We start from the raw sequence: 25,910 nt of genomic DNA, 5'->3' as shown, positions 1-25,910 counted from the left end.
ATATTCCCATTGGCGTTTGCAAGAGTATGGGAGACCGAGATGGGAAACTTGTACCTCTCCTCCGCCGATCCTAGAATATGGAGTAGGCCTACAGAGATTTTATTCATTACACAATCCTCATACCCAATGGATAACCGTCAATTGTCTCGGTAAGTTATAATAAGTTCCTTGTGTCACTTGTAAAATTTTGTTCTTGTGGCATGACACGTCTCGAACTTACCAACTCATTTATATTAGAAATGACAGTATTGGAGTCTTCTTGCCCTGAAAAAAATTTAGCAGACTCTCATGAACGTGACCGATTTCACACAAAAAGTGTATGATGAACAAAGTATTTTGCTAATCTCGTTGTGAAATATTTCGCTGCAATCTCCGATGGGCAAACTAGTTATCGTTATATAAGAATTGCGTCGGGTTGCTGCAATCCAGCGATCCAAATAGACGTTACTGCTGCAATCTGTGTATATTTCTCGTGGTTAAGCAATGCACAGACTCCTGTAATATATGGGGCGTGAGCAATGCAATCTCTTTACTACCCATCTTTGGTTTGTTTCGATGAAGCGAGGGGTGTTTTGTGGTGGGTCGCGTTGCCCGGTTGTTATAGATATTAATCAAACTCAATAAATAGTGAAGAAATTATTTAATAGTGTATATTACATTTCAACGCAGGTATGAATTGCCAATTATTATCTGCTACGTAGTGCTTATGTTGTACGTCGCTGAATAGACTTATTTTTGTTAGCGTTATGCACTAAATATGCTTTAACTTTCGAACAGGGAAAAATTGTGTGTGTGTATGCCACATACTGTCGCCGTAACGTTTGTTAGAAATCTACTAGGACAGCTAATATGTTCATTTGACGAGTGGGTGGCTCTTGCAGTGTGTTGCGTCTATTGGTGTTAAAACTAGTCCTACTTCTCTAAAAAGCTTTACTCGAAAATTTTTGCGAACTACGAACTTCGCTCATTATTATTTTCAACTGATAAGCTTCTTTCAGCATAAGCTAAAATAACATGCAAAAGACTTTGTTTACGTTCTCTGTAGCAACAGGAATAAAAAATCTTATTCATGAACTTAACTGTTCTTAAAACATATACAACTCGTTTGATATTTGTTGCATTGTTCTCGTATTTTGTAAACATATGATAATTTAACTATGACCATTGTGTTTACAGAAATTGATAGTAGGTGTTTTTTTGGTTGTCAGATGTTAGTTTCACACCTTTCAGTAAATGGGAACCTTGCCGGGGAAGGGGGGTGGTAGTTTTAAAACTGCATCATATTTGTACAACAAACAACAACTCGTGAAATATGGAACTAATTACTTGCTCAGTTGATATTCTGTCTCTAGTGACCATGTAGTAAAGAGAGTAGTTTTGCCTTCCGCAGCTCGTGGTCGTGCGGTAGCGTTCTCGCTTCCCGCGCCCAGGTTCCCGGGTTCGATTCCCGGCGGTGTCAGGGATTTTCTCTGCTTCGTGATGACTGTGTGATGTCCTTAGGTTAGTTAGGTTTAAGTAGCTCTAAAGTTCTAGGGGACTGATGACCATAGATGTTAAGTCGCATAGTGCTCAGAGCCATTTGAACCATTAGTAGTTTTGCCCAAAGTTCTGTTACTGTTTTCCATTATGTATATTCCATTCATGACTGTAGTGAGAATTGTCTCTACCCAGCCCTGTGTATTTATTTTTGATCTTAGCTGTCCAATCACCAGCAAAGGTTTGTGTCAGCAGCAGTTTTGGGCTGTTTATCATCTACCATTGTGTGCTATAATGGAAAGGGTGGGGGGGCACATTCCATCAAGTAATAATTTTTTACTTTTTTTTAATTTTATTTAAAAAAGGCCTACTGTTACTGTAGCTGTAATATTTGTAAATGTGGGTTGATACAAATCCACTAATGTTACTGTTGCAAAATGGGAAAAAGGTATAGAGTTGGTTGCATTTATTTTGCTTTCTATTTTTTTTTCTGTTTGCACAACAAATAGAACTTCATTGTTTTTTCCAAACTGCACATCATTTAACCTATTTGCGTTCGTCAGAGCATCAATTTTTAAGTCTTTATTCTTCTGGACTGTTATTTTGGGACTAATCAGCAGTAGTTGTTCAAGATATCCAATCAGATTTGTCTTATAAAAGAGCTTTATCCTCTTCACTATCAGAAAATTCATCCACTATAGCTTTTCTTACAGCCTTGCATTTAATTTGTCTATGCTTCAGATTTCATATTATTAAATCTCATGGTTCAGATTAATATTAGCCTTTGATATTGCTTTGCCAACTCTGAAGCCAATTGTCACCTTTAACCTAACATAGACCTTGGCTGTGCTATGGATCAGTTTGTCATCACAACCTTCATTCCAGTAAATGAAAACAGAAAAAATTGCATTCTGTTCTCTTTCTGTAAGTTTACATATCACATTGCATGACACAACCTCATTACGTCAAGAGACAAAGCAGACCTGTACTATTAGTAGTCTTAGTTGACCCCACTTTCCACTCTTTTTCTTGTCCAGTTTTTCAATCTGACTTGATATTGTCAATTCTTCTCTTTTCTCCTTCCATCAGCTTTGTTTGATTGCTGCCTTTGGAAAGGACTAGACATCTTTATAGGTGTCTTTCCCTGTTGCTCTCTGTGCAGTTCTTTGCTTTTTCTGTTGTAGGTCTAGAAGGAGACATTAAAAAGTTGCATTTTATTGATTTGTGCTTGGTTCATCTATACTCCAAACAGTGGAAAACCCAGGATGGAATGATGACACTATTATGAAAAGGATTTATTGCTTCTTACCAATGTAGTGGAGATGTTGAGTCACTGACAGGCATAAAAAAAGGCCTTTTGAATTAGACAACATACATGGCCTTGGCAGCTGGAGACAGTGGTCATGAGTGTGTGAGGTGCATTTGCATGAATATGTGTGTGTGTATGTTGTATAATTCAGAAGAATGCCTTTTGGCTGAAAGCTTAATTGTTTAGCAGTCTTTTTGTTAACTTGCCTGTGACCCAACATCAGAAGCACACTTCAGTGTGACACGAACCAACTACAGCATCCAGATTGTATACTCAGTCTCATGTGAAATCATCTGAACAAATAGGTCATTCACAATAGTATAGAAAAATGGTGTGTTTGCCATATTAGAAGTGTTCCGTTTTGTAAGCTAGTGTTTTGAGGTTTTTGTAAATTGAGCTGTTGACAATGGCTAGTGAAACACTTCAGTTCCAGCTTTTTTAAATACATCCCAACTACTTTGCCCACGTAAGCCCAGCCTCTTCACATATTCGTATGCAGACTGTCATGTCCATTTGTAAGTTGAACCATGGTTCACATTTTTAACTTTTAATTATGTAGTTGTAAGGCTTATCTTCCTCTTTATCTGCTGAAATCTTGTTGGCTTTTGTGCTTAGAATGACAACAGTTTTGTGGTGTTGGTGTTTGTCTACCATCTTTCATGTTTGTATTAAATGTGTTGAGCATTACAGAAGTGTCGGATTCCACCCATCTGCCTTGACCCATGACATATGAATATGGTGGAAACAGCTGGTTCCAGCGAATACAATGTGGTGACAATGATATCACTACATACACATGCCAACAAATATCACTCCAAAAATAAAATGAAACTAGTGGGACACCTGCAGAAAATTGGGGGTTTTGAGTGAGGAAAAGCTAAAAATACATCAGTAAAGAAACACTGCACCACCCTAAAACAAATAATATCCAAATAAATTTAAATTAAAGAGTTCTGCCATCAAAACCACAGGAATGGGGCATTTCACTAGACTTATGTAGCGCACCCACAACCATCAATACCAAAGACCCAACACCCATAAGTGTGAATAGTTGAATTGGTTGTTTCTCTTGACCTCTATAGCTCAACTGCAACTATCAATACCAAAAAACCAACATCTGTAAGTGTGAAAAGTAGAATCGGACATTTCTCTTCACCTATATAGCTCAACTGAAGCTATTAGTACCAAAAAACAAACCCCTAATACTCTGAAAAATGGAACTAAAACCCCAACACTCAAAAGCCCAAATACAGTACATGAATATAAAACACCCGATCTACCATACATGTAAAATAGACAAAATATCACAATTACTGTAGAATAAAACCAGAACAAATTCATTACCAACAAAAGCCTCTGGCAATACCACATGGGTTGCCCCCCCCCCCTCCCCCTTCCACACACACGTGAAGTTCACTGTCATATACATACCTAACTAAAAAGAAAATTCTTTCCGCACAACAAACACCAAACTAATCAGACCTGACAAAAATTCCAAACACATAAAAAGAAAAGAAAAGTTTTAGTAACTCACTGAAAACACTTCCATAACATACAGTACTGCTCTAATATCCTAAACTCAAAACCATGTTAGCATGATGACAACCAAAACTTAAATGAATCCAGTACCACATACTAAACTTAACAGTCGACATCCACCACCAGAGGGCACCATCAAATGCAACAGCACATTGTGCTAGCCCGCCACACACCGTCAGGTGGCTTGCGGAGTATGGATGTAGATGTAGATGCCATAGTAATGTCACATACAACGCTACCATTACGTCACGGGTCAAAGCAGATGGGTGGAATTGGATGCTTCCATTGACCCATTGTATTGCTGTTTCCATATATGCCAAATAACTAGGAATAATAATTCTATGTAGAACTGCAGCTGTTCTAAGAGATATGCCATTTTATACGGCTTTCAAGATTTTGCAATTTCTTCCTCATTCACTTCAAGTTCCGTAGGCATATACTTTGGTGTGCATCTTCACATCAAGTTACCCAAAGTATAAAAGAAATAATTTTTTTCACCTATAATGTAATATAGTAACACATCGTTACAGAAATATGTAGAGGAGGCTTTGAACAGCAGACAAGCACATTTAACTCCCCCCCCCCCCTTCCTCCTCTCTCTCTCTCTCTCTCTCTCTCTCTCTCTCTCTCTCTCTCTCTCTCTCTCTCTCTCTCTGGGTCACTGTCTTCTCTGTTCTTTGTGTGTGTGGCCCCACTGAGATGAGGAGAGTTATCTCAGCTGAGGTGGGCAGTGGGATATGCGAGAGGTGAGTGTAGATACGGGGTGAATAGCCGGACAAGGGTGGGGAAGAAGTTTTGTTGTCTGTAGGAGCATGTAGGTACAGGATGGTAGACTGCTAGGTGGAGCATTGGAAGAGCAGTGCTAGGGTGGGAGAGGAGAGAGATGGACAGGGAAAGGCAGAGGACTGCTTAGGTGAGCTGGGGGTAGAAGGAATACATGAGATGGAGTGGGAACATCAAAGGGAAGAGGGCAGGTACTAGTGAAGATTGAAGCCAGAGGGCTGTGGAAGGAAGGAGACCTGCGCTATTTAGAAGAAGAAAGAGGAGGAGGAAAAAAACTGGTATTGGTGCGATAGGTCCAAATGGCATAGACTATGAAGCCCCCACGGACCTCACGAACACTGTGTCGTGCAGTGTTTTTGGCAATTGAGTGATCCAGTTGTCTCTTGGCCCTAATTTGGCAGTAGCTGTTTGTGGGGACAGGTAGTTTATTTAATGGTCAAGCCCACAAAGAATGTCGTGCAGTGGTTGGAGCTGAATTAGTTGCTTTCACATGTTGCCCTGCCTTTGTTGACAGGAAATAACTGTGACAGGTCTGGTGTAGGAGGTCTTATCATGACTTACCTAGTAACTGCACAGAAGTTAGGTAGTTACTGCTAGCCATATAGCAGGTACATTTTGTAGCAGAAATTGCAGTAAGCCCTACCATTTCTCTTGCACGTGGAGCTCTTTGTTGATAATTTACCATGAGCATTGTGGTCATTAGAAGACTGGGTGAAGCAGAATTGAGGCGTTTAGATTGGTAGATGTGAATGTGTTAACCATAAGGTTAACACAACTTCGATATAAATGAGGCCCAAGTTTCTTTTCAAAATCAACCAGTCCCAGAAAATTGCGAAGTGTAAATCAAATGATGAGCCATACCTTGATGACATTTAAAATAAATGTTAGTGTGTTCAAGTGATGTACACTGATGGGACTGTGATGAGTGTTCCCTTAATTACTCTATTTTTTCCACATCATGTCTTCATTGTACGACTACCTTATTTAATTAGAATGCATGCTACAGAGCTGAAGGTGCTGTAGCAAAGATGTGATTGGCAGCTAGAATTCTTCATCTGTTCTCCTGTCTCCTAGGGCTGTGCAGACTTGCCAAAGAGCCTAAAACACCCTGGGTGCTCTACTCTGTATGTAAAGGTAGAGCAACACTGTTGAGCTGTCTAGGATGAATTAACTGAATGATTTGTAGACACTGACAGGTAGCACATTAATACACTGACCTCTCATTTGGGAGAACTAAGGTTCAAGTTCCCATTCAGCCATCTAGATTTAGATTTTTTGTGGTTTCCCTAAATCGTTTAGGGCAAATGCTGAGATGGTTCTTTTTAATAGGAAACAACTGAATTTCTTCCTCTACCATTCCTAACCCTCGCTCTATTGATGTCAGTCTTCCTCCTGCCTTTTCAGTGAGATATCTGACTACTTACCAGTTTCTGTGGCATGCTGATTTCAATAAATCCTGTTTTATTGTGTTGCTTCTTATTTACTAACTAGCAGGGTTATGTTGCTGAATTTTTAGATTTCAGTATGTCAGAGCTCCTCCCTCAATCATTAAAGTGCAAATTTTACTATGTGCCTCTGTTGGTTCATCAATTTTTTGTAAGAGTTCAGTGATCCCAGTTATCTGACTTATGTTGTTGTTGTGGTCTTCAGTCCAGAGACTTGTTTGATGCAGCTCTCCATGCTACTCTACCCTGTGCAAGCTTCTTCATCTTCCAGTACCTACTGCAACCTACATACTTCTGAATCTGTTTAGTGTATTCATCTCTTGGTCTCCCTCTACGATTTTTACCCTCCAAGCTGCCCTCCAATACTAAATTGGTGATCCCTTGATGCCTCAGAATATGTCCTGCCAACCGATCCCTTCTTCTAGTCAATTTGTGCCACAAAATTCTCTTCTCTCCAATTCTATTCAATACCTCCTCATGAGTTATGTGATCAACCAATCTAATCTTCAGCATTCTTCTGTAGCACCACATTTCTAAAGCTTATGTTCTCTTCTTGTCTAAACTATTTATCGTCCATGTTTCACTTCCATACATGGCTACACTCCATACAAATACTTTCAGAAATGACTTCCTGACACTAAAATCTATACTCGATGTCAACAAATTTCTCTTCTTCAGAAACAATTTCTTTGCCATTGCCAGTCTACATTTTATATCATCTCTACTTCGACCATCATCAGTTATTTTGCTCCCCAAATAACAAAACTCATTTACTACTTTAAGCATCTCATTTCCTAATCTAATTCTCGCAGCATCACTCGATTTAATTCGACTACACTCCATTATCCTAGTTTTGCTTTTGTTGGTGTTCATCTTATATCCTCCTTTCAAGACACTGTCCATTCCATTCAGCTACTGTTCCTGGTCCTTTGCTGTCTCTGACAGAGTTACAATGTCATCGGCAAACCTAAAAGTTTTTATTTCTTCTCCATGGATTTTAATTGCTACTCTGAATTTTTCTTTTGTTTCCTTTACTGCTTGCTCAATATACAGATTGAATAACATCGGGGACAGGCTACAACCCTGTCTCACTCCCTTCCCAACCGCTGCTTCCCTTTCATGCCCCTCGACTCTTATAAGTGCCATCTGGTTTCTGTACAAATAGTAAATAGTCTTTTGCTCCCTGTATTTTACCCCTGCCACCTTCAGAATTTGAAAGAGGGTATTCCAGTCAACATTGTCAAAAGCTTTATCTAAGTCTACAAATGCTAAAAACGTAGGTTTGCCTTTTCTTAATCTATTTTCTAAGATAAGTCGTAGGGTCAGTTTTACCTCACATGTTCCAACATTTTTATGGAATCCAAACTGATCTTCCCCGAGGTCGGCTTCTACCAGTTTTTCCGTTCGTCTGTAAAGAATTCGTGTTAGTATTTCGCAGCCGTGGTTTGTTGAACTGATAGTTCGGTAATTTTCACATCTGTCAACGCCTGCTTTCTTTGGGATTGGAATTATTATATTCTTCTTGAAGTCTGGGGATACTTCGCCTGTCTCATACATCTTGCTCACTAAATGGTACTGAGCGAGGTGGCGCAGTGGTTAGCACACTGGCCTCGCATTCGGGAGGACGACGGTTCAATCCCGCGTCCGGCCATCCTGATTTAGGTTTTCCGTGATTTCCCTAAATCACTCCAGGCAAATGCCAGGATGGCTCCTTTTAAAGGGCACGGCCGACTTCCTTCCCAGTCTTTCCCTAATCTGATGAGACCGGTGACCTCACTGTTTGGTCTCGTCCCCCAGAACAATCCAATCCAATCCAGTAAATGGTAGGGTTTTGCTAGGACTGGCTCTCCCAAGGCTGTCAGTAGTTCTAATGGAGTGTTGTCTACTGCTGGGGCCATGTTTTGCCGTAGCTCTTTCAGTGCTCTGTCAAACTCTTCACGCAGTATCATATCTCCTATTTCATCTTCATCTACATTCTCTTCCATTTCTGTAATATTGCCCTCAAGAACATCACCCTTGTATAGACCCTCTATATACAGCTTCCACCTTTCTGCTTTCCCTTTTTTGCTTAGAACTGAATTTCCATCTGAGCTCTTGATATTCATGCAAGTGGTTCTCTTTTCTCCAAAGGTCTCCTATATTTTCCTGTAGGCAGTATCTATCTTACCCCTAGTGATGTATGTCTCTACATCCTTACATTTGTCCTCTAGCCATCTGTGCTTAGCCACTTTTGCACTTCCTGTCGATTTCATTTTTGAGACATTTGTATTCCTTTTTGCCTGCTTCATTTACTGCATTTTTATGTTTTCTCCTTTCATCAATTAAATGCATTAACTCTTCTGTTACCCAAGGATTTCTATTAGCCCTCATCTTTTTACCTACTTGATCCTCTGCTACCTTCACTATTTCGTTTCATAAAGCTACCCATTCTTCCTCTATTTTATTTCTTTCCACCATTCTTGTCAATCATTCCCTAATACTCTCCCTGAAGCTCTCTGCAACCTCTGGTTCTTTCAGTTTATCCAGGTCCCATCTCCTCAAATTGCCACCTTTTTGCCTGTTGTTCAGTTTTAATCTACAGTTCATAACCAATAGATTGTGGTCAGAGTCCACATCTGCCCCTGGAAATGTCTTACAGTTTAAAACCTGGTTCCTGAATCTCTGTCTCACCATTATATAATCTATGTGAGATCTTCCACTATCTCCAGGCTTCTTCCATGTATACTACCTTCTTTTATGATTCTTGAACCAAGTGTTAGCTATGACTAAGTTATGCCCTGTGCAAAATTCTACCAGGCGGCTTCCTCTTTCATTCCTTACTCCCATTCCATATTCACCTACTACGTTTCCTTCTCTTCCTTTTCCTGCTATCGAGTTCCAGTCACCCATGACTATTAAATTTTCATCTCCCTTCACTATCTGAATAATTTCTTTTATCTCATCATACATTTCATCAATCTCTTCATCATCTGTGGAGCTAGTTGGCATATAAACTTGTACTGCTGTGGTAGGCGTGGGCTTCATAAATATCTTGGCCACAATAATGCGTTCACTATGCTGTTTGTTGTAGCTTACCCACATTCCTATTTTCCTATTCATTATTAAACCTACTCCTGCATTACCCCTATTTGATTTTGTATTTATAACCTTGTAGTCACCTGACCAGAAGTCTTGTTCCTCCTGCCACCGAACTTCACTAATCCCCACTATATCTAAATTTAACCCATCCATTTCCCTTTTTAAATTTTCTAACCTACCTGCCCAATTAAGGGATCTGACATTCAATGCTCTGATCTGAAGAATGCCAGTTTTATTTCTCCTGATAACAACGTCCTCCTGAGTGGTCCCTGCCCGGAGATCCAAATGCGGGTACTATTTTACCTCTGGAATATTTTACCCATACAGTAAAGCTACATGCCCTCGGGAAAAATTACGGAAGTAGTTTCCCCTGCTTTCAGCCGTTCGCAGTACGAGCACAGCAAGGCCGTTTTGGTTAGTGTTACAAGGGCAAGTATCTGACTTAACAGTTTATATTTTATGGCATTCTTCCGCATTGAAACAACACATTTTGCATCAAACCTGAGGACTTGGTCACATGCACCCCAATCCAAATTCACAGTCTACTTCAGTGACAACTTTCCCACGTAAATTTGTTTATTGGATGGTGTAGGTTATGGGAATGGATGGTGTAGGTTATGGAAAAAAGGCCGCTGGAGTGCGTTTTCATGAAAAGTGACAAGTTGCTCTGCTGCCAATTGACTGGATTTAGAGCCAGAATTCAAAACATGCCTAGATTCATCACACCTGTGAGATGTCTGTTCTGTGGTCTTTTCTTCCCATGCATAGATAGGTGAATGATGCTGTTACAGTTAAAGACTAGGAACATACAATAACCAGTGCCTTGTCGGAGATCATTGTGCTTTACTATATTACTGGATGCATTTCAGGTCCTGTAGCTCCATGGGCTAGTAAGTAGATTAACGCACGAGTTCTCTTGCTTCTGGATAAAATGAGTTCACAGAAATATGCACTTGGTTAACAATATTACTTTCAATATAATTTTAACAATATTGAGTCAGAAAAAAAGAAAAAAATAAAGGAGTATATTGAGAAAATGTGAGGAACTTACTGAAGAAGTTGAGAGGAACATAACTTTTAACAGTATGTTGGTAAGATTTAATATTGTCATCTGCACTTTACAATATCTCCACTCATAAGAATTCACAGATATAGTAGAATAAGAGTTAAACACATACGTAACTTCTCATTAAAACAGTTAAATTATTTCATGTTATTATATACTCTTACAGTTAATATATGTCTTTTTAATTAAAATAAATGTAACCAGCGAAAGGTCTGAATCCATGCTGAATGAGAAGGTGGCACCAGACACTTAGGTTCAGCAAGGCCTCTTGTAATAACAATAAAAACAAATATTAGTGACTAAAGGTCTCTGCTGTGTTACTCCTTGTGCGATGAATATCCTCATGTCCGCAACAAGTGAATCAAATTAGTTGAAGTGGTATGTCGAGTATTGTTGTTCATTCGGGTTCTTAGTGTAAGATGTTGGCATGGAATTAATCCCATAACTGTTTCAATTAGACACAATTTTTTTTTGGGGGGGGGGGGGGAGTTCATGAACAAGATGGAGGAAAGTGGCATAGGATAACTGAATTTATATTTGATGTGCAGGCTTGAAATTTTGCAATTCATTCAAAAGATGTTTCAGAACATCATAATTACTAAGACTTGGTCAGAAAGTTAAAATTTTCTGTGTGTGTGTGTGTGTGTGTGTGTGTGTGTGTGTGTGTGTGTGTGTGTGTGTGTGTCATAATTACTAAGACTTGGTCAGAAAGTTAAAATTTTCTGTGTGTGTGTGTGTGTGTGTGTGTGTGTGTGTGTGTGTGTGTGTGTGTGTATATATATATATATATATATATATATATATATAATGGAAGGAAACATTCCACGTGGGAAATATATATATATATATATATATATATATATATATATATATGACTCTCTTCTGATAATTTTTCATGCACAAATATTACATCTTCTTGTGGCATTTTCCTTTTTGTTTGTAGCTGCCACATGCAGTGGAAAATATCTTTCAAGAAAGTGGAGAGGATAAACATCATTTGACAAGTGACCTTGCTTTCCAGGTCTGTCTTCCACACCTGAGTGATACTTCAGAACCACTTTTCCAGCCATCCTCTGAATTACTGATTCACTCTTTCAATCTTGGACTTCCAGTAAATGAATACTTTGTTGGTACAAATACAAATGTGTTGCTGCACAAATATGGTTAAAACACATTCACTGCAAGTTCCATATGTCCTGCTGATCAAACAATGTGGACAGTGCAACTTCATTGTCGTATTCACTGTCCTCTTGATTCATTCATCATGGTGCTGCTGCATACTTCACGTTTTCACTTAATGTTTTAATATAGACTTCATCATTGCACACTTTTGATCATGAAAGAATACATTTGCAATCATCCCAAGTATGTTGATCTGATGACCCACCTATGTTAACACAACAACTGTCAAGCCACTGCTTTCTAAATATTTGTTTTATAAATCTACCTGCTTAAGAAGGTGGAGAGAATTCAGTTATAATGCTGATGATGCCAGTAAACAGGTCATATGACATATTATGATAACCACAATATTGTGACAAGGATAGGGTGCTACTCACTGTAAAGATAGTGAAAATACAGCTAAACATTGAACTTTCAGCCAAAGCCTTCTTCAGAAAGAAAAACACACACAAACACAAGCAAGCACATCTATGCACATATGACCACTGCCTCTGGCTGCTGCAGACAGAATGCAACTGCATCACATCAAATGGAAACAGCAGACCAGATCAGGGCAGTGAAGGGGCGGAGTAGGGGTGAGATGGGGAGAAGTCAGTGCTGCCTTGATGGTAGCAGGACAAGGTTGCCAGCCAAAGTGTCGGGTGATTTTATTTTTGATTCATTTATTTATTAATTTTTTGGGGGGGGGGGGGGAAGGGGGAGGGGAGTGGGGAGCAGAAAAGGAAAGGAGCAGAGAATGGGAAAAGACCAATAGATGGATTGGCAGAGAGTGGTGTCCAGTGAGGGTGAGGGGATGTGAATTGGGAGGCGATGATAGGACAGAATGTGGAAACTGTTGGATGGAGGGTGTGGGGGCAGTTACAATATGTTGAGGCCATGATGGTTGTATAAGCGGAGAATGTGTTGCAAGGATAGCCCCCATCTGGGCTCTTCAGAAAAATTAGTGATGGAGGAGAGGATACTGACTGTCCACGCTGTGAAGCAGTCATTGAAATCGAGCATGATATATCCAGCTGCATGTTGTGCTACAGGATGGTCCACTTTGCTCTTGGCCACAGTTTGGTTATTGCCATTCATCCTGGGTTGACAGTCATCCCAATCTAAAAAGCTGTGAAATGATGACAGCAGAACTGGTATATAACATGGCTGCTTTCGTAGGTGGTCTGCTCTCTGATGCGATGGGATAAGCTTGTGACATGACTGGAATAGGAAGTGCTGGGTGGGTGGATTGCACAGGTGTTGCACCTGAATCTTCTGCAGCAATATAATCCCTATAGCAAGGGGCTGGGATTGAGAGTGGCGTAGAAATGGACTAGGATGTTGAGGTTGGATAGGTGACGGAACACCTCTTTCAGAGAGGAAGGAATGATTTTGGGTAGTGTGTCCCTCATTTCAGAGCGTGATGATAGATAATGAGAAAGTGCTAATGAAGGGTGTGGTTGACTTGTTACAGTCCAGGGTGGTGTTGGGTGACAAAGGGAGTGCTCTTTTGTGTCAGGTTTTTGGGAGTGGGGGAGGTGGAGTGGGGGTGTTCGGGAATATAGAATGGTATTGGGTCTGGGGGATAGTGCCTGTCTGCACATGAAAGAGCATTCCTGACACCACCTCTATAGGTTATCCAGCCTGCTGACATCCCACTTCCACCTAGTGGCACTATAATCCAACCCCTATCCTACCCACAGTGTTCCTCTTCATCAACCCCTCATAGCATCCATACCCTGCCCAGTTGACCTTTCAAAATTGACAGATCCCCAAAACTCCCTGTCAACCCTCCACTAAATCCAGAGACGAAACAATCCCAGAAAACTTCTGATAACCTTTCCACCAAAATCCTCAGGCCCGAAAAGGCCTCACCTTCACCACTACACCCAAATTTAGTATGTTAGACTTGTCAGATACCTGCTCTTCTCCTTCCAATCCTTGCAGTGGAACCATTTATTTGCCACCAATCCCTCCAACAAAAACCAATGCTATCCCAACATTGAATACTGCGTCTCCCAATTCATACCACCAACCAACTGTGATCCTACTCTCCTCCCACCTTACCACTTTCTGATCACTTTACAGGAACTCCTTACCTCGCAACTCAGCAGTACCATCCTTCCCCAGGTACATTCCTAAAGGCCGCCAACCTCTCAGCAGAAGAAAGGACAACCTCAAAACAGATCTTGACTATTCGTCCTACCTGCAGACAAAGGTTCCACAACTGTGTGAATTGTGGTGACTACCTGGCACAAGACATCTGCCAATAGTCAGACTTCTGTACACCTAAACTCTGTCAGAGTGACCCCTACCAGAAATCAAACAAAACCTCCAGTGCCTGCTTAAAGCCTTACGCCCTCCCAGAACATCTCCCCTGAATCTGTTTCCCTCCTCACCCCTTTGACACCCTGCACCCGTACTTTCTGCATGCTCTCCAAAATCCACAAACCCAACAGCCCTGTGTACCCCATTGTAGCTGTTTGACGTGCTTCCACTGAAAGAATTTCGGTCCTCCCAATGTCCTTTAGACTCCAAACCCACTACCTCGTTCCTTTGCCAACCTGCTTATGCGCTACCTAGAGGGACCCTCCCTTCCACCACCACCCCTGTGCCACACCCCACCCTATCAGTCCTCTGATTGGTTTGGTGTGGCCCATCACAAATTCCTCTCCTGTGTCAACCTCTCCACCTATGTCCTCAAATTATTTGCTGGATGTATTCCACTCTCGGTCTTCCTCTACAGTTTTTACCCTCTACAGCTCCTTCTGTTACCATGGAAGTTACTCCCTGATGTCTTAACACATATGCTGTCATCCTTTCCCTTTTTCTTGTGTTTTCCATATATTCTTTTACTCTTCGATTTTACAGCAAACTTCATCGTTCTTTACCTTATCGGCCCACCCAGTTTTTAACATTCGTCTGTAGCACCACATCTCAAATTCTTTGATTCCTTTCTGTTCCAGTTTTCCTACAGTCCATGTTTCACTACTATACAATGCTGTGCATTATAGCCAACCCAAACTACTGGTCTGGTCTGGTTCATGTTCATTGACGATATCTTCATATTCTGGGCTCAGGGCCAAGACCTCCTGTTCTCATTCCTTCACAACCTTGAAACTTCTCCCATCCACTTCACCTGGTCCTCCTTAACCCAGTGTGCTACCTTCCTGGATACTGACCTCCTCCTCTCTGAGAGTTTCATCAACACCTTTGTCCACATTAAACCCACCAACCACCAAAAGTATCTGCTTTCTACATTTGCCATCCCTTCCACACCAAAATATCCCTCCCATACAGCATAGCCAACCGGGGATGGCACATCTGTAGTGGCTTCCGTTTCCTTGCCCGGTATGATGAAGCTCTCACAAAGGCCTTCACAGACAGGCACTATCCCCCAAAACCTAGTCTGCAAACAGATTTCTTATCTCATATCCCCACATACCACCAGTCGTCCCGCCACCCCTGAGAACCAGCTACAGAAGACTTCTCCCCTCACTCTCATTACGCATCACTCCCCGCCAGTGCATCCACCTGTCTTTCACCATTCTCTGATCCTCCTCTGTTCTGCTTCCTGTTCCCTCTTGACCCTTCCCCCACAGCCTCCTGACCATGTGCCTTACTACGAACCTGAATGTAATATCCTTCAAAATAGAAATGGGTGTGAACTGACTCAATGTAATATTGTGTCAAAAACATAAGAGGTTAAAGATGGCAAACAAAGAACACAGTAAGAGGTTCTGAATTCTATAAATGGAACAGTCATTTTCTTGAAAGTAAGGAAGATTATTTGAAGTACCATTGGAAGACTATCAGTTGCAATGGTTTTGAGAAAAGGTTGAACTTAATGGCATTTCAAAACTGTGGTGAGGCAGAGGCAAAACATTCAGCTTATCCATTCTGACCATTAAGCACTGTACTGTTTTAAAAATAATGGTTGTATTGCAACTACCACAGTGAAAAACCATTTTGCTTGTACAATTTACATTTATTGTTAGTCATCTAAGAGTCATCTAGTGGTAATACAATGAAAACAAATAGCTCAAAATGCGGTTATACACAGAATATGTAAGTATGATTTATGAAGATAGGACAAGTGGTCAACCAAGACCTTGAAGGAACAATGCCAGCATTTGCCTGAAGTGACTCAATAAAACCTAAGCAAGGATGGCCAGACATAGTGAACTCCACAGTCCCAAATATGAGGCCATGTATGTTTACCTGTCCTTCCCTCTGTCCATCTGAAAAACTGGGTTAGTTACTGCTACTGTCAGCCAAAACCCTGTTTTCTTGTACTTTAGTGTTCCATTGTGTTGAGATGGTGCTAGTTGAACTTGCTCTGAGGACATAACCATTCTTTCGAAATGTGGAAAAGAGCATTAACCTGGCCGTTGCAACATTACAGCTGGTTGTCACCGAATTCAATAAAGTTTGTCGTTGTTCCTTAAAATTGGATCAGAAATTTGATGTATAGAAACATTTGGAGGTTGGTAGTACGTTTGTGATATGTCTTACTTTGGGGAAGAACCACATGTAGTATTTTAATTAGCATGGAACAGCATTAATATTCCATGATGTTTCGGGCTTGCAGCCAGATGACATCTTGCCTTAATATTTTGATTGACAACCATTCGGCCATCTTTTGTACTTTGGATATTGCAGGTGCGCAACTTGGCTTTATATAGCAAATTGGTGTTGTGGTGGATGTGCATAGGTTTTCACTGCATTATTGCCCTCTGTTGAATTAGCACACTATTGAATGTTGCTCCATCTGAGACACACTGTTGCATGTGCACCTGTGATGTTACAAGCACGCCCTTTGTTGAATTATGGACCTCTGGAGTTAAAATTCAGTGCTCAACATAACAAAATTATTGTTGGATGTGTCATTAGGCATAAAATTTTCTATATTTGAGAAGAACTGGGAAAATCACAAGGTCCCCAAGCGTTACCTGGTTTAAAGCCACCATCGCAATTAATGAGATCTTCTGCCAAATGCAATTTTGTAGATTCCTTAATAATTGAATCCCAGAAGGATTTCATCATGGCCAAGCATTTCGTAACAAAATACGATGCATATTCAGAAAGTAAGTGTATTGTGGCCACAATGGGCTGTAGATTTTTTAAATTTTTTTGAGGGTTGGCAACACTGAGTAGTAGAGAGGAATCCCCTGGCCAGATAAAACATTGCAGGGACACAACAGTATGTAAACTCGCATTGCAGTGTCTAGTTGCACGAAAGATATAAGTAAGAAATTCTGCCAAGTGCGAGCCGCGTACTGTGCTTAGTTTCCTGCTCAACGACGGAATAACACCTAGTGAAATTTTTTCGTAAATCAAAATGGTTTACAGCAAAGGTGTTATGAACAGAACAAGTGCATTTAAGTGGTGTAGGGAATGTGGTGGAAGCAGAACAAATGTTCATTACAAACAGAGGAGTGGAAGATCTACCACTTTGACTTATAAATTCACGCAAAAAATTGAAGAAACTGTTGATGGAGACCACTGATTGGGATTTGATGAAATTTCAGTGTTGTTTCCACATCTCTCTAGAACTCTCGTATAAGACGCACTCACAGAAATGCTGGGATACCAGAAACTGTGTGCTAGATGCGTCCAAAAACAGTTGACCGAGCAGCACAAGAAAAATTGGGTCAGTAATGTCCACGTGTTTCTTGAGCAGCTTGAAATGGAGAGTGAGGATTACCTGAACTCTGTTGTGACTGGAGATGAAACATGAGGGGCTCGTTACATGTCGTAGACAGAAAGACAGTTGTCACAGTGATGTCATATGAATTCCTCATACAGCAAAAAATTCAAAACCACAATTTTGGGCAAAAAAGTCATAGGTTCAGTGTTTGGGGACCAAAAAAGTAGAATTTTGATTGAATTTCTGCCTCAGGGGGAGACGGTCAACACACAACGATATTGAGAGGCCCTAAGAAAAATTCAAAAGGAGCATTCAAAACAAAAGGAGAGGAATACTGACGAGACGAGTGTGCTTGTTGCACGACAATGCCTGTCCTCGCACAGCCTGAACTGCCGAGGTGCTCTTGGGCTCATTTGGTTGGGATGTTTTGAACAATGCTTGTTTTGTACGCTTGTTCGCCCACTTCTTGAATAGTGCTCAGCAGTGTGGTATCCATACCAGATAGGGTTGATAGAAGAGATAGAGAAGATCCAACGGAGAGCAGCGTGCTTCTTTACAGGATCATTTAGTAATCGCGAAAGCGTTACGGAGGACTCCAGTGGAGGACTCTGCAGGAGAGACGCACAGAGCTTGGTACGGGCTTTTGTTGAAGTTTTGAGAACATACCTTCACCGAAGAGTCAAGCAGTATATTGCTCCCTCCTACGTATATCTCGCGAAGAGACCATGAGGATACAATCAGAGAGATTAGAGCCCACACAAAAGCATACCGACAATCCTTCTTTCCACGAACAATACGAGGGAGAACCGATAGAGGTACTCAAGGTACCCTCCGCCACACACTGTCAGGTGGCTTGCGGAGCATGGATGTAGATGTAGATCCCTCTGTATTTTTCTGACTTGATACCTTCAGATTATCATCTTTTCACATTCCTGAAGGCATATGTGAGTGGAATTAAATTTTCAACTGATGAGCAGGTGCAGAAAGAGATTCTGAAGTAGGGGAAGGAGCTGTTGAAAGCTTAAAGAAGTTTGTGCCATGGCTCACCACATGCATTGAGTGGGATCATGATCATGTGGAAAAATAGTCAACAATATCCTGTAAGTTTTTCCAAATACACTTTTTTTTTTAAAAAAGAAAAAGAATCTAGTACACTTATTTTCTGAAAATACCTTGTAATCTATAGAATGTCCTGTGGAGATACAGTGCTCAGCAATGACTGACTTATTGGACTGTGAAAGGTGGGTGTGGCGATCATGTTCCTCACACCTACTTTTAGTCTGACCAACGTAGGCTTTGCCACATTGATATAATCTTCTGTGGACTTCTGACTCCCACAAACGTAGATGATGCTTTACCGAGCTGAGAAGAGGGAGAGAGGCTTTTCTAGGTGGCTGGAAGATAATGAAATGTTTCTTTAGAATTCTGCATAATTTTTGTGAAATGTTTCTCATTTGGAAGGAACATCCTGAACTTCAATAGCTCCATATATTCTTCATCGTGTTGACAGTCACATTTACTCCTCTTTAGAGCTGTCCTAATCACTTGTGAAGAATGTTCTAGCCTCTTTACAAGGCTCTCTCTATTGCACACAGCATGTGTCTGGTGCACAAGCATATGAAGAATGATCACAGTTTTTGAAGGGTGGTGACAACTAGAGGCCTGCAAGTATAGGTCTGCATGTGTGGGCTTATGGCATACAGAAGCTTGAATTATTATTTTCAAAAAAGAAAAGTTTTCTCTCTTGTTTCGTGTGGCGCTCTTTAGTGCTGATTGAAAAATAAATTTTGGTAAGAGGAAATTAACTGGAGTGCCGTTGATTAAAAGCAGCAGTCAAGTATATAAAAAAAAGATGATAGATTGAAATTATCACACGGCACAAATAAATTTACTTCAGAGAGAGAGAGAGAATTAATAATTCAAGATTTTGTCAAACCTGCTTTGATACTGCTGGAGTGGACTAACTGCGCGCATCGTTTGTTGGGCGTATGCCGTTCATTAATATTACGCACATGTGCTGCCCAAAAACTTCATTTACAGATCGGCGTAACATATCTCAGGGACACAAGTGGCTGTTACAAATTCAAACATCAATGATGTTCGGCAGCGGCCACCGAGCGATATGTCTGCAGTCTTGCAGTTCTCCTAGCTGATACATAGAAAGGTTGGCAGGAAAGGTTAACATTATAGAAAAATTGATAAACAATAACAGTTATTCATATATTGACAATTCTTTTCTGTAGATGAATACTTTACACTCCCTGAGAATGTCTTTAAAGTACAAAAGTGGAAACATCAGTAGAAAACGGGCCTTAGGAGAGAGAGAGAGCCAGACGCTGCTCATATTCGTATACAAGTGGACAACTAAAGACAGATTTACTGTCGTTTTTCCTTAGTCTCTTCCTGTTCTAGATGCCCCTTGCATGGATAAATATTCAAGAGACTTCGCTATGCTCCTTTCCAGTGCGGCTGATTTTATAAAATTTGTTTGTTGACTCCGCTTGTGCTGTGTCTGATGTATTATTTGCCAATAAAAAATAAAATTTCTCTCTTTTGCTAGTTTTTAATACCTGTATGCTCTCCCACATTTAAGAAAAATTAATTCCAATTTTACATTATAAGACAACTTAAAGACAATACACGGAATTAATACATAAAAACAGTGTTTCTTATGTAGGTTTACATAAATTATTTTAGTTTTTGGGGCTTAAATTTATTTACACATAAGAAAAACGTTTTTAGCTGTAATTATCCATCCACTTTCTGACTGAATAAGACATCTAAAAATGAAGCACCTACCTTTCCCACTTCCATTGTAAACTGGATATTGTCATGGATAAAATTTAGGAGTAAAAAATCAAGACAGCTCTTCCTTACCATGGTAACTGTGCGGGGGAGACAGTGGAGTGAATAGTATAACCTGACCCTGTTGTTGCGATCATACTGCAAAGTAAGCTTTGCAGGCAACAGCTTGCAGGGATGTTTTTTGCTATCTCAAGGAGCTACTTGAAAATGTGTCGTGAAAGATGGCACTACTGAGTACAGGAGAAGGAAATCACGCAAAACAGTGTGACTGCTCAGTGACATAGCTATGAAACATTTCAAGGAAAATTTGAGAGCAGATTTTAAATGTTGAAGATTTCTTCAGAATTGAAGGTATCAAAATGTATTGTGAGAAGGCTGTCCAGTGGCACAGACTTCCTTCATTTAGAACTGGAGTAGAAAATACCAGTGGATGATTGCACCTTATATTCTCTTCTTTTTGCTGATGACCATGTGATTGGAGCTGGAAATATAGAAGATGTGAGTTGCACATTTGATAAATCAACAGAAGAGTATGGTAAACAGGATATAATAATCGATATGAACAAAATAGAATAGTGATACATTGAGTCCGCTAGATACAAGACCTAGACATTATTTGAAAGTCAGCTTACTATAAAACAGTAAAAATATGGATGATGTAAACAACAGGACTGTTCACAGTAAATATGACGTGTCAACTGAAATCTGTATTTGGAACACAGATGTTATAAGGAACATGAAACATGTTCTCTACAAGACATTTACTAAAGAAAAACATTTATGAAGCAGAGAACTGGTAGCTAAGTGAGAGGCCACATAAAAAGTTACTTGTAGCTGGACACTTCTGAAGGAAAAGCAGTGGTAAAAGTTGAGGGTATAATAGTATGTAGGATGAATGAAAATAGATTGACCATAAGGAATATAGAAAAGTCCCTTCTCCCACCACCAGACAGGAGGAAATGCAAATGCGCATATAGAAGTTGCTATGAAGGTGGTCATGAACCTGGCCACAGGAGGGCTACAAAGAGAGGATTTGCAAGGTAAGAGGAGTTGGAAGCTGGGAAGTGAGGAGCCGGCAACAGCCATAGACACTTGCCCAGGTTTATATATAGTGATGGAAGGTGGACAGTAACAAAGAAGTAGTGCTAATAGATGAGCTACTTCTCTCCTCCCGCTGCCCACTTCCTCCCCATCTCAATCCCTTCTCTCTCCCTCTCTCTCCTCTCTTCTCCTCCTCTTCTTCCCTCTTTATCTGCCCTTCCACCTACCCTCATGTTTGTGCATATTATTTTTTCCACTCTGAAGAGCAAACCTGCATTTGACAATAATCACTTCTTTCTTGTATTTCTGGCCATCACTCAATAAATTCATCTTTAAGGCTAATGGTCATCTGTCTAGTCAGTCATTGTGATTTTAAATACATAAAAAATTGTATTTCCTTGGCACAGTTATTTCAAAAAGTCAGTAGAATGAGTCATGTCACAAAGAAATCCTGTACGATTTGATTTTTTATCACAAGAATGTGTCTTGTAGGAATAAATACTGTCCATATTCAGATATCTCATGTTTCTATTCTAGTGTGTTCAAAGGTAACGTCATGCATGAGTTTTGTGTGGGAAATTTGAATATTCATCATTAAGTTACTCTCAGAGGAGAAATCTGTCCTTGCTGTGTGATATAAATAGTATCATGTGTAGGTGCAATAATTTTACAGATAATTTTTGTAAATACGTCTGTTAACTTTTGATGGGTTTTGTAGATCAGCATCAACTTTTGATGTTTTCATTTCCAGAGTTTTTGTATTTTTCTTGAAAGTGAAAATTATGTTTGTTATAAACCAATTCTATTATCTTTGTTCACTTTAAGAGTATTCACGCACTAGCTCAGCTAGTGACACCTAAGTTTGTAGTTTTATGTGATCAATAATGTTTAGTTGTTAATTATTTATTATTAATACTGTATCTTTTTTTTTGCAGGACTGTTACACACATGAAGATGACGGCAGGAAACACCAAAGTTGTTCAAATAACAAATATTGCGCCACAGGCAACAAGAGATCAAATGCAAACATTATTTGGATATTTAGGAAAGATAGAAGATATTCGCCTATATCCTACAATTCGTGATGTTGCTGTTCCTGTACAGTCTCGCATTTGCTATGTGAAATTCCATGATCCAGTTTGTGTTCAAGTTGCACAGCATATGACAAACACAGTGTTTATAGACCGTGCACTTATAGTTATTCCATTCCAGAATGAAATTCCAGATGAACAGAAGGCACTGGAGCTAACAAATCAAGGAACCAGTCTTTTTCCAACAGCAGAACCAAAACTTCCACCAAATGTAACAAATCAGCTGGAGGGTGTACCACCAAACCAAGTTATTACCACGCATGATCCAAAACTGATTGCCAATGGTCTACCACCATATCCTCCTCTTCCGGCAACATTAGACTCGAGGAAAATAGAGGAGATACGGAGAACATTAATTGTAACAAATATTGAACAGTCTTTAGGTGCGCAAGATCTGATGGAGTTTTTTTCCACTGCTGGCGAAGTGAAATATATGAGATTTGGTAACAGAGAAGGGGATATGGAGCGATATTTGCTTATTGAATTCACAGATCAGGCTACCATAATTCCAGCACTGAAACTTAGTGGGAAAGATGTAAATGGAAGGCCGATAAAAGTTTATCACTCGACACAAGCTATTGTGAAACCACAAGCTAAAAGTAATGAGGCTGCACAGAAAGAAATTGAGGAAGCAATGACTAGAGTAAAAGAAGCCCAGAATTTAATTTCAGCTGCCATTGACCCTGTCATTGGTCTACTAGCAAAGGAAAAAAAACGAAGTCGCAGTGGATCTAGAGGGCGACGATCCAGGTCACTTTCCCGCGGAAGGAGGAGATCAAGATCCCGTAGTAGAAGATCACGTTCAAGATCAAGAAGACGATCCCGCAATAGGGGCAGATCAAGATCTAGGCGTTCACGCTCTAGATCATCGAAACATTCACGCTCAAGGTCAAGGAAAAGGAAATCCCGTAGTCCAGGAAGAAGGCGCAGAAGCCGCTCTAGAAGTCGTTCTAGAAGCAGAAGACGCTCACGTTCCAGATCAAGGAGGTCAAAGTCAAAATCTTCAAAAAGTCATGATAAATCAAAGGACAAGAAAGAAGATAAGAAAGACTCCAAAAAAGAGAGCTCAAAGAAGGATAAAGAGGCTGACAGTGAGACCAAAGCAGACAGCTCAAGCAATGCAGAAAAGGAAACCTCTGATCAAACTGCTATACAGAACTCTGACACAAAAGATCATGACAAAGATAAAGATCAAGATAAGGATAAGGATAAGGAAAAAGACAAAGACAAAGACAAGGACAAGGACAAGGACAGGGACAGGGACAGGGACAAAGAAAAAGACAAAGATAAAGATAAGTCTAAAAGTAGAAGTAAGGAGAAAAGTAAAGAAAAGAGTTCTCGTGAGAAATCAAAATCATCAAGAGGAAGATCATCATCACGTTCAAAGTCACGACATCGATCTCCACGGAGAAAAAGCCGTTCGCCAAGGAAGAAAAGCCGATCTCCTTCTCGAAGAAAAAGCCCATCTCGACGTAGAAGTTCATCTCGGTCCCGCAGAAAAAGTCGGTCACCTCGCAGAAGTCACAGCAAACATTCACCATCACGTAAGCGGTCCCGAAGTCGCTCAAGATCCAGAAGAGATTCTGACAAAAAGAGAGAGAAAGAAAAGAGCAGTGATGACAGGAAAGACAAAGACAAAGATAAAGACAGAGAAAGCGATAGGGACAAGAAGAAGAAAGATAAGAAAGAACACTCGGAGAAAGAAAGTGATTCAAAAGTTCCACGGAACTATGATGAGGAGGAAGAAGGTTTTGATACAAATGAACAGGATAAAGGGGATAAAAGTGACAAGAGTAATACAAAAGCTGTTGAACAGAGCAACACGGGAGAAAAAGTCGCTAACAAAGGTGTTTCAGAAAATGTGGGTGATGGAAACTCCTCTCAGGCTGATGGACTATCGGATGGAAAGGATAGTAGAACTCCAAATGGGAAGGTACAGCAAAGGGAGATGCAGGAGGCGGGACAAAGTGATGCAGATGATATGGACATTTCTACTTCTCCTTAGCGTTTTCGGTACATCCATAGCTGTCTGTGAAATGGAAAAAATATACAGCAGCTTGAACATTTTGTGAAGAACTACATGCTTACTGTAAAATTATGTGCAGTTTGTTAGAAAGTGATAAAATTTTTCTTATATGTATTCTTACATATTTGTAAGTTAAAGGAATTCATTCAACCTCAAAAATGGTACTGTTCCACTTTTTTCATATTTTTGTTGCTTTTAAGTGATGTGCTGTAGAATAAAAGGAGGATTCTATTGTATTTCTGATACGCAATGCACCTATAAAGAGGTTGAGCCAGTAGTTGGAAGCTTTTTGGGTCTTACTTCATTTGTAATTTATTACTGTGCTGTTCATAACTGAATCTTTCAATACTGCAACAGATGAGGCGCATATTTCAGTTTTCAGTTGATTAATGTGTTTTGCATGTGTATACAATTGATTAGTAATAATCCACTTGGTTTTATTCTGTGTTTAAGAATACCAAATTGTGAATTACTAAAGAAGCTGGAATGGATCAGTGATACTTTGGTTTTGTGTTTTATATACACCAAAAACATTTTATGAACACTGTGTAAATTGGTGCGAGCACTGTGAATAAAATGGGTTGTAAAAAAGTCTAAACATCTAAATGAGATTGAAAATGTTGAATTTTTTAGTTTTACACCATTTTTTTTAATAAGAGAAAACTAGATAGCATGTTATTGTGACATCTTTTTGGTTTAGGGCATAAAATTTGCTGCATAAAGTGTCAGTGATGGATGTATGTATGTGTATACTACTAAAATCGGTCAGAATGTAATTACTCTGTAAAACATTAAAATTCTATTAATGTTTCTATAGATTTTACCAGGGATCCCTTGAAGAAATTCTGTGGCACTCATTTGTGGTTTACCTTATATGTGACAGTACAAGTAACATGCTAAAAATAATACAAAATATGGTAATTTTATGTTAAAAATTAATTTTTTGTGAAAGAATTTATAGTCAAGTTGTAAATATGAATTGAATATAAACTGTAAAATTTTGTGGTATGAAATTCCATTGCTGTATATAAATAACACACTTTTGTATGTAAATATTACATTTCTGGTGAAGAAAATGTTTATAAACTTAAAGAGGAGAAAGAATTTTAATGCTACAGAGAGATTAGTGAAAATAATTTGGAGTCGCCTAGTCTGAAGTGGATTGTTAGAAATGCAACTGCAACATTAGACTCATTATGTATTGACCATACATATGTAGATTGTTGAAATTGAGAGAATATTTGAGATGAAGCACAATAATAATACAAGTAGTCATTGATGATTTAAATGGTAATGTTGGAGGAGTTTCAGATTTAAAAGATTTGGCTAGCAATATACCTATTTCCTATCTTCACAAGTTATGGTACCAGATGGTAGTGAACTGGACACTTATAGACTTCAGCAGATTAAGAGGCTCATTGTAAAAGAGGGATCTGATAT

At 39.7% G+C, this 25,910-nt stretch overlaps 1 protein-coding gene across 1 annotated transcript; it reads left to right on the top strand.

Annotated features, from left to right (window-relative positions):
* The first annotated feature begins 541 nt into the window (after window positions 1–541).
* LOC124548358 (splicing regulatory glutamine/lysine-rich protein 1) lies at window positions 542–25,528 on the top strand. Its single transcript, XM_047125169.1, has 2 exons — window positions 542–669; window positions 22,289–25,528. Exon 2 carries the CDS (start codon window positions 22,302–22,304, stop codon window positions 24,447–24,449), a length of 2,148 nt encoding a protein of 715 aa, XP_046981125.1. The 5' UTR covers window positions 542–669; window positions 22,289–22,301; the 3' UTR covers window positions 24,450–25,528.
* Window positions 25,529–25,910: the final 382 nt, after the last annotated feature.

This window comes from Schistocerca americana, chromosome 1 (assembly GCF_021461395.2).
Source record: "Schistocerca americana isolate TAMUIC-IGC-003095 chromosome 1, iqSchAmer2.1, whole genome shotgun sequence".
Classification (NCBI taxonomy): Eukaryota; Metazoa; Arthropoda; class Insecta; order Orthoptera; family Acrididae; genus Schistocerca; species Schistocerca americana.
Note: the sequence above shows the minus strand (reverse complement) of the source record. Positions and strands in the feature narration are given on the sequence as shown.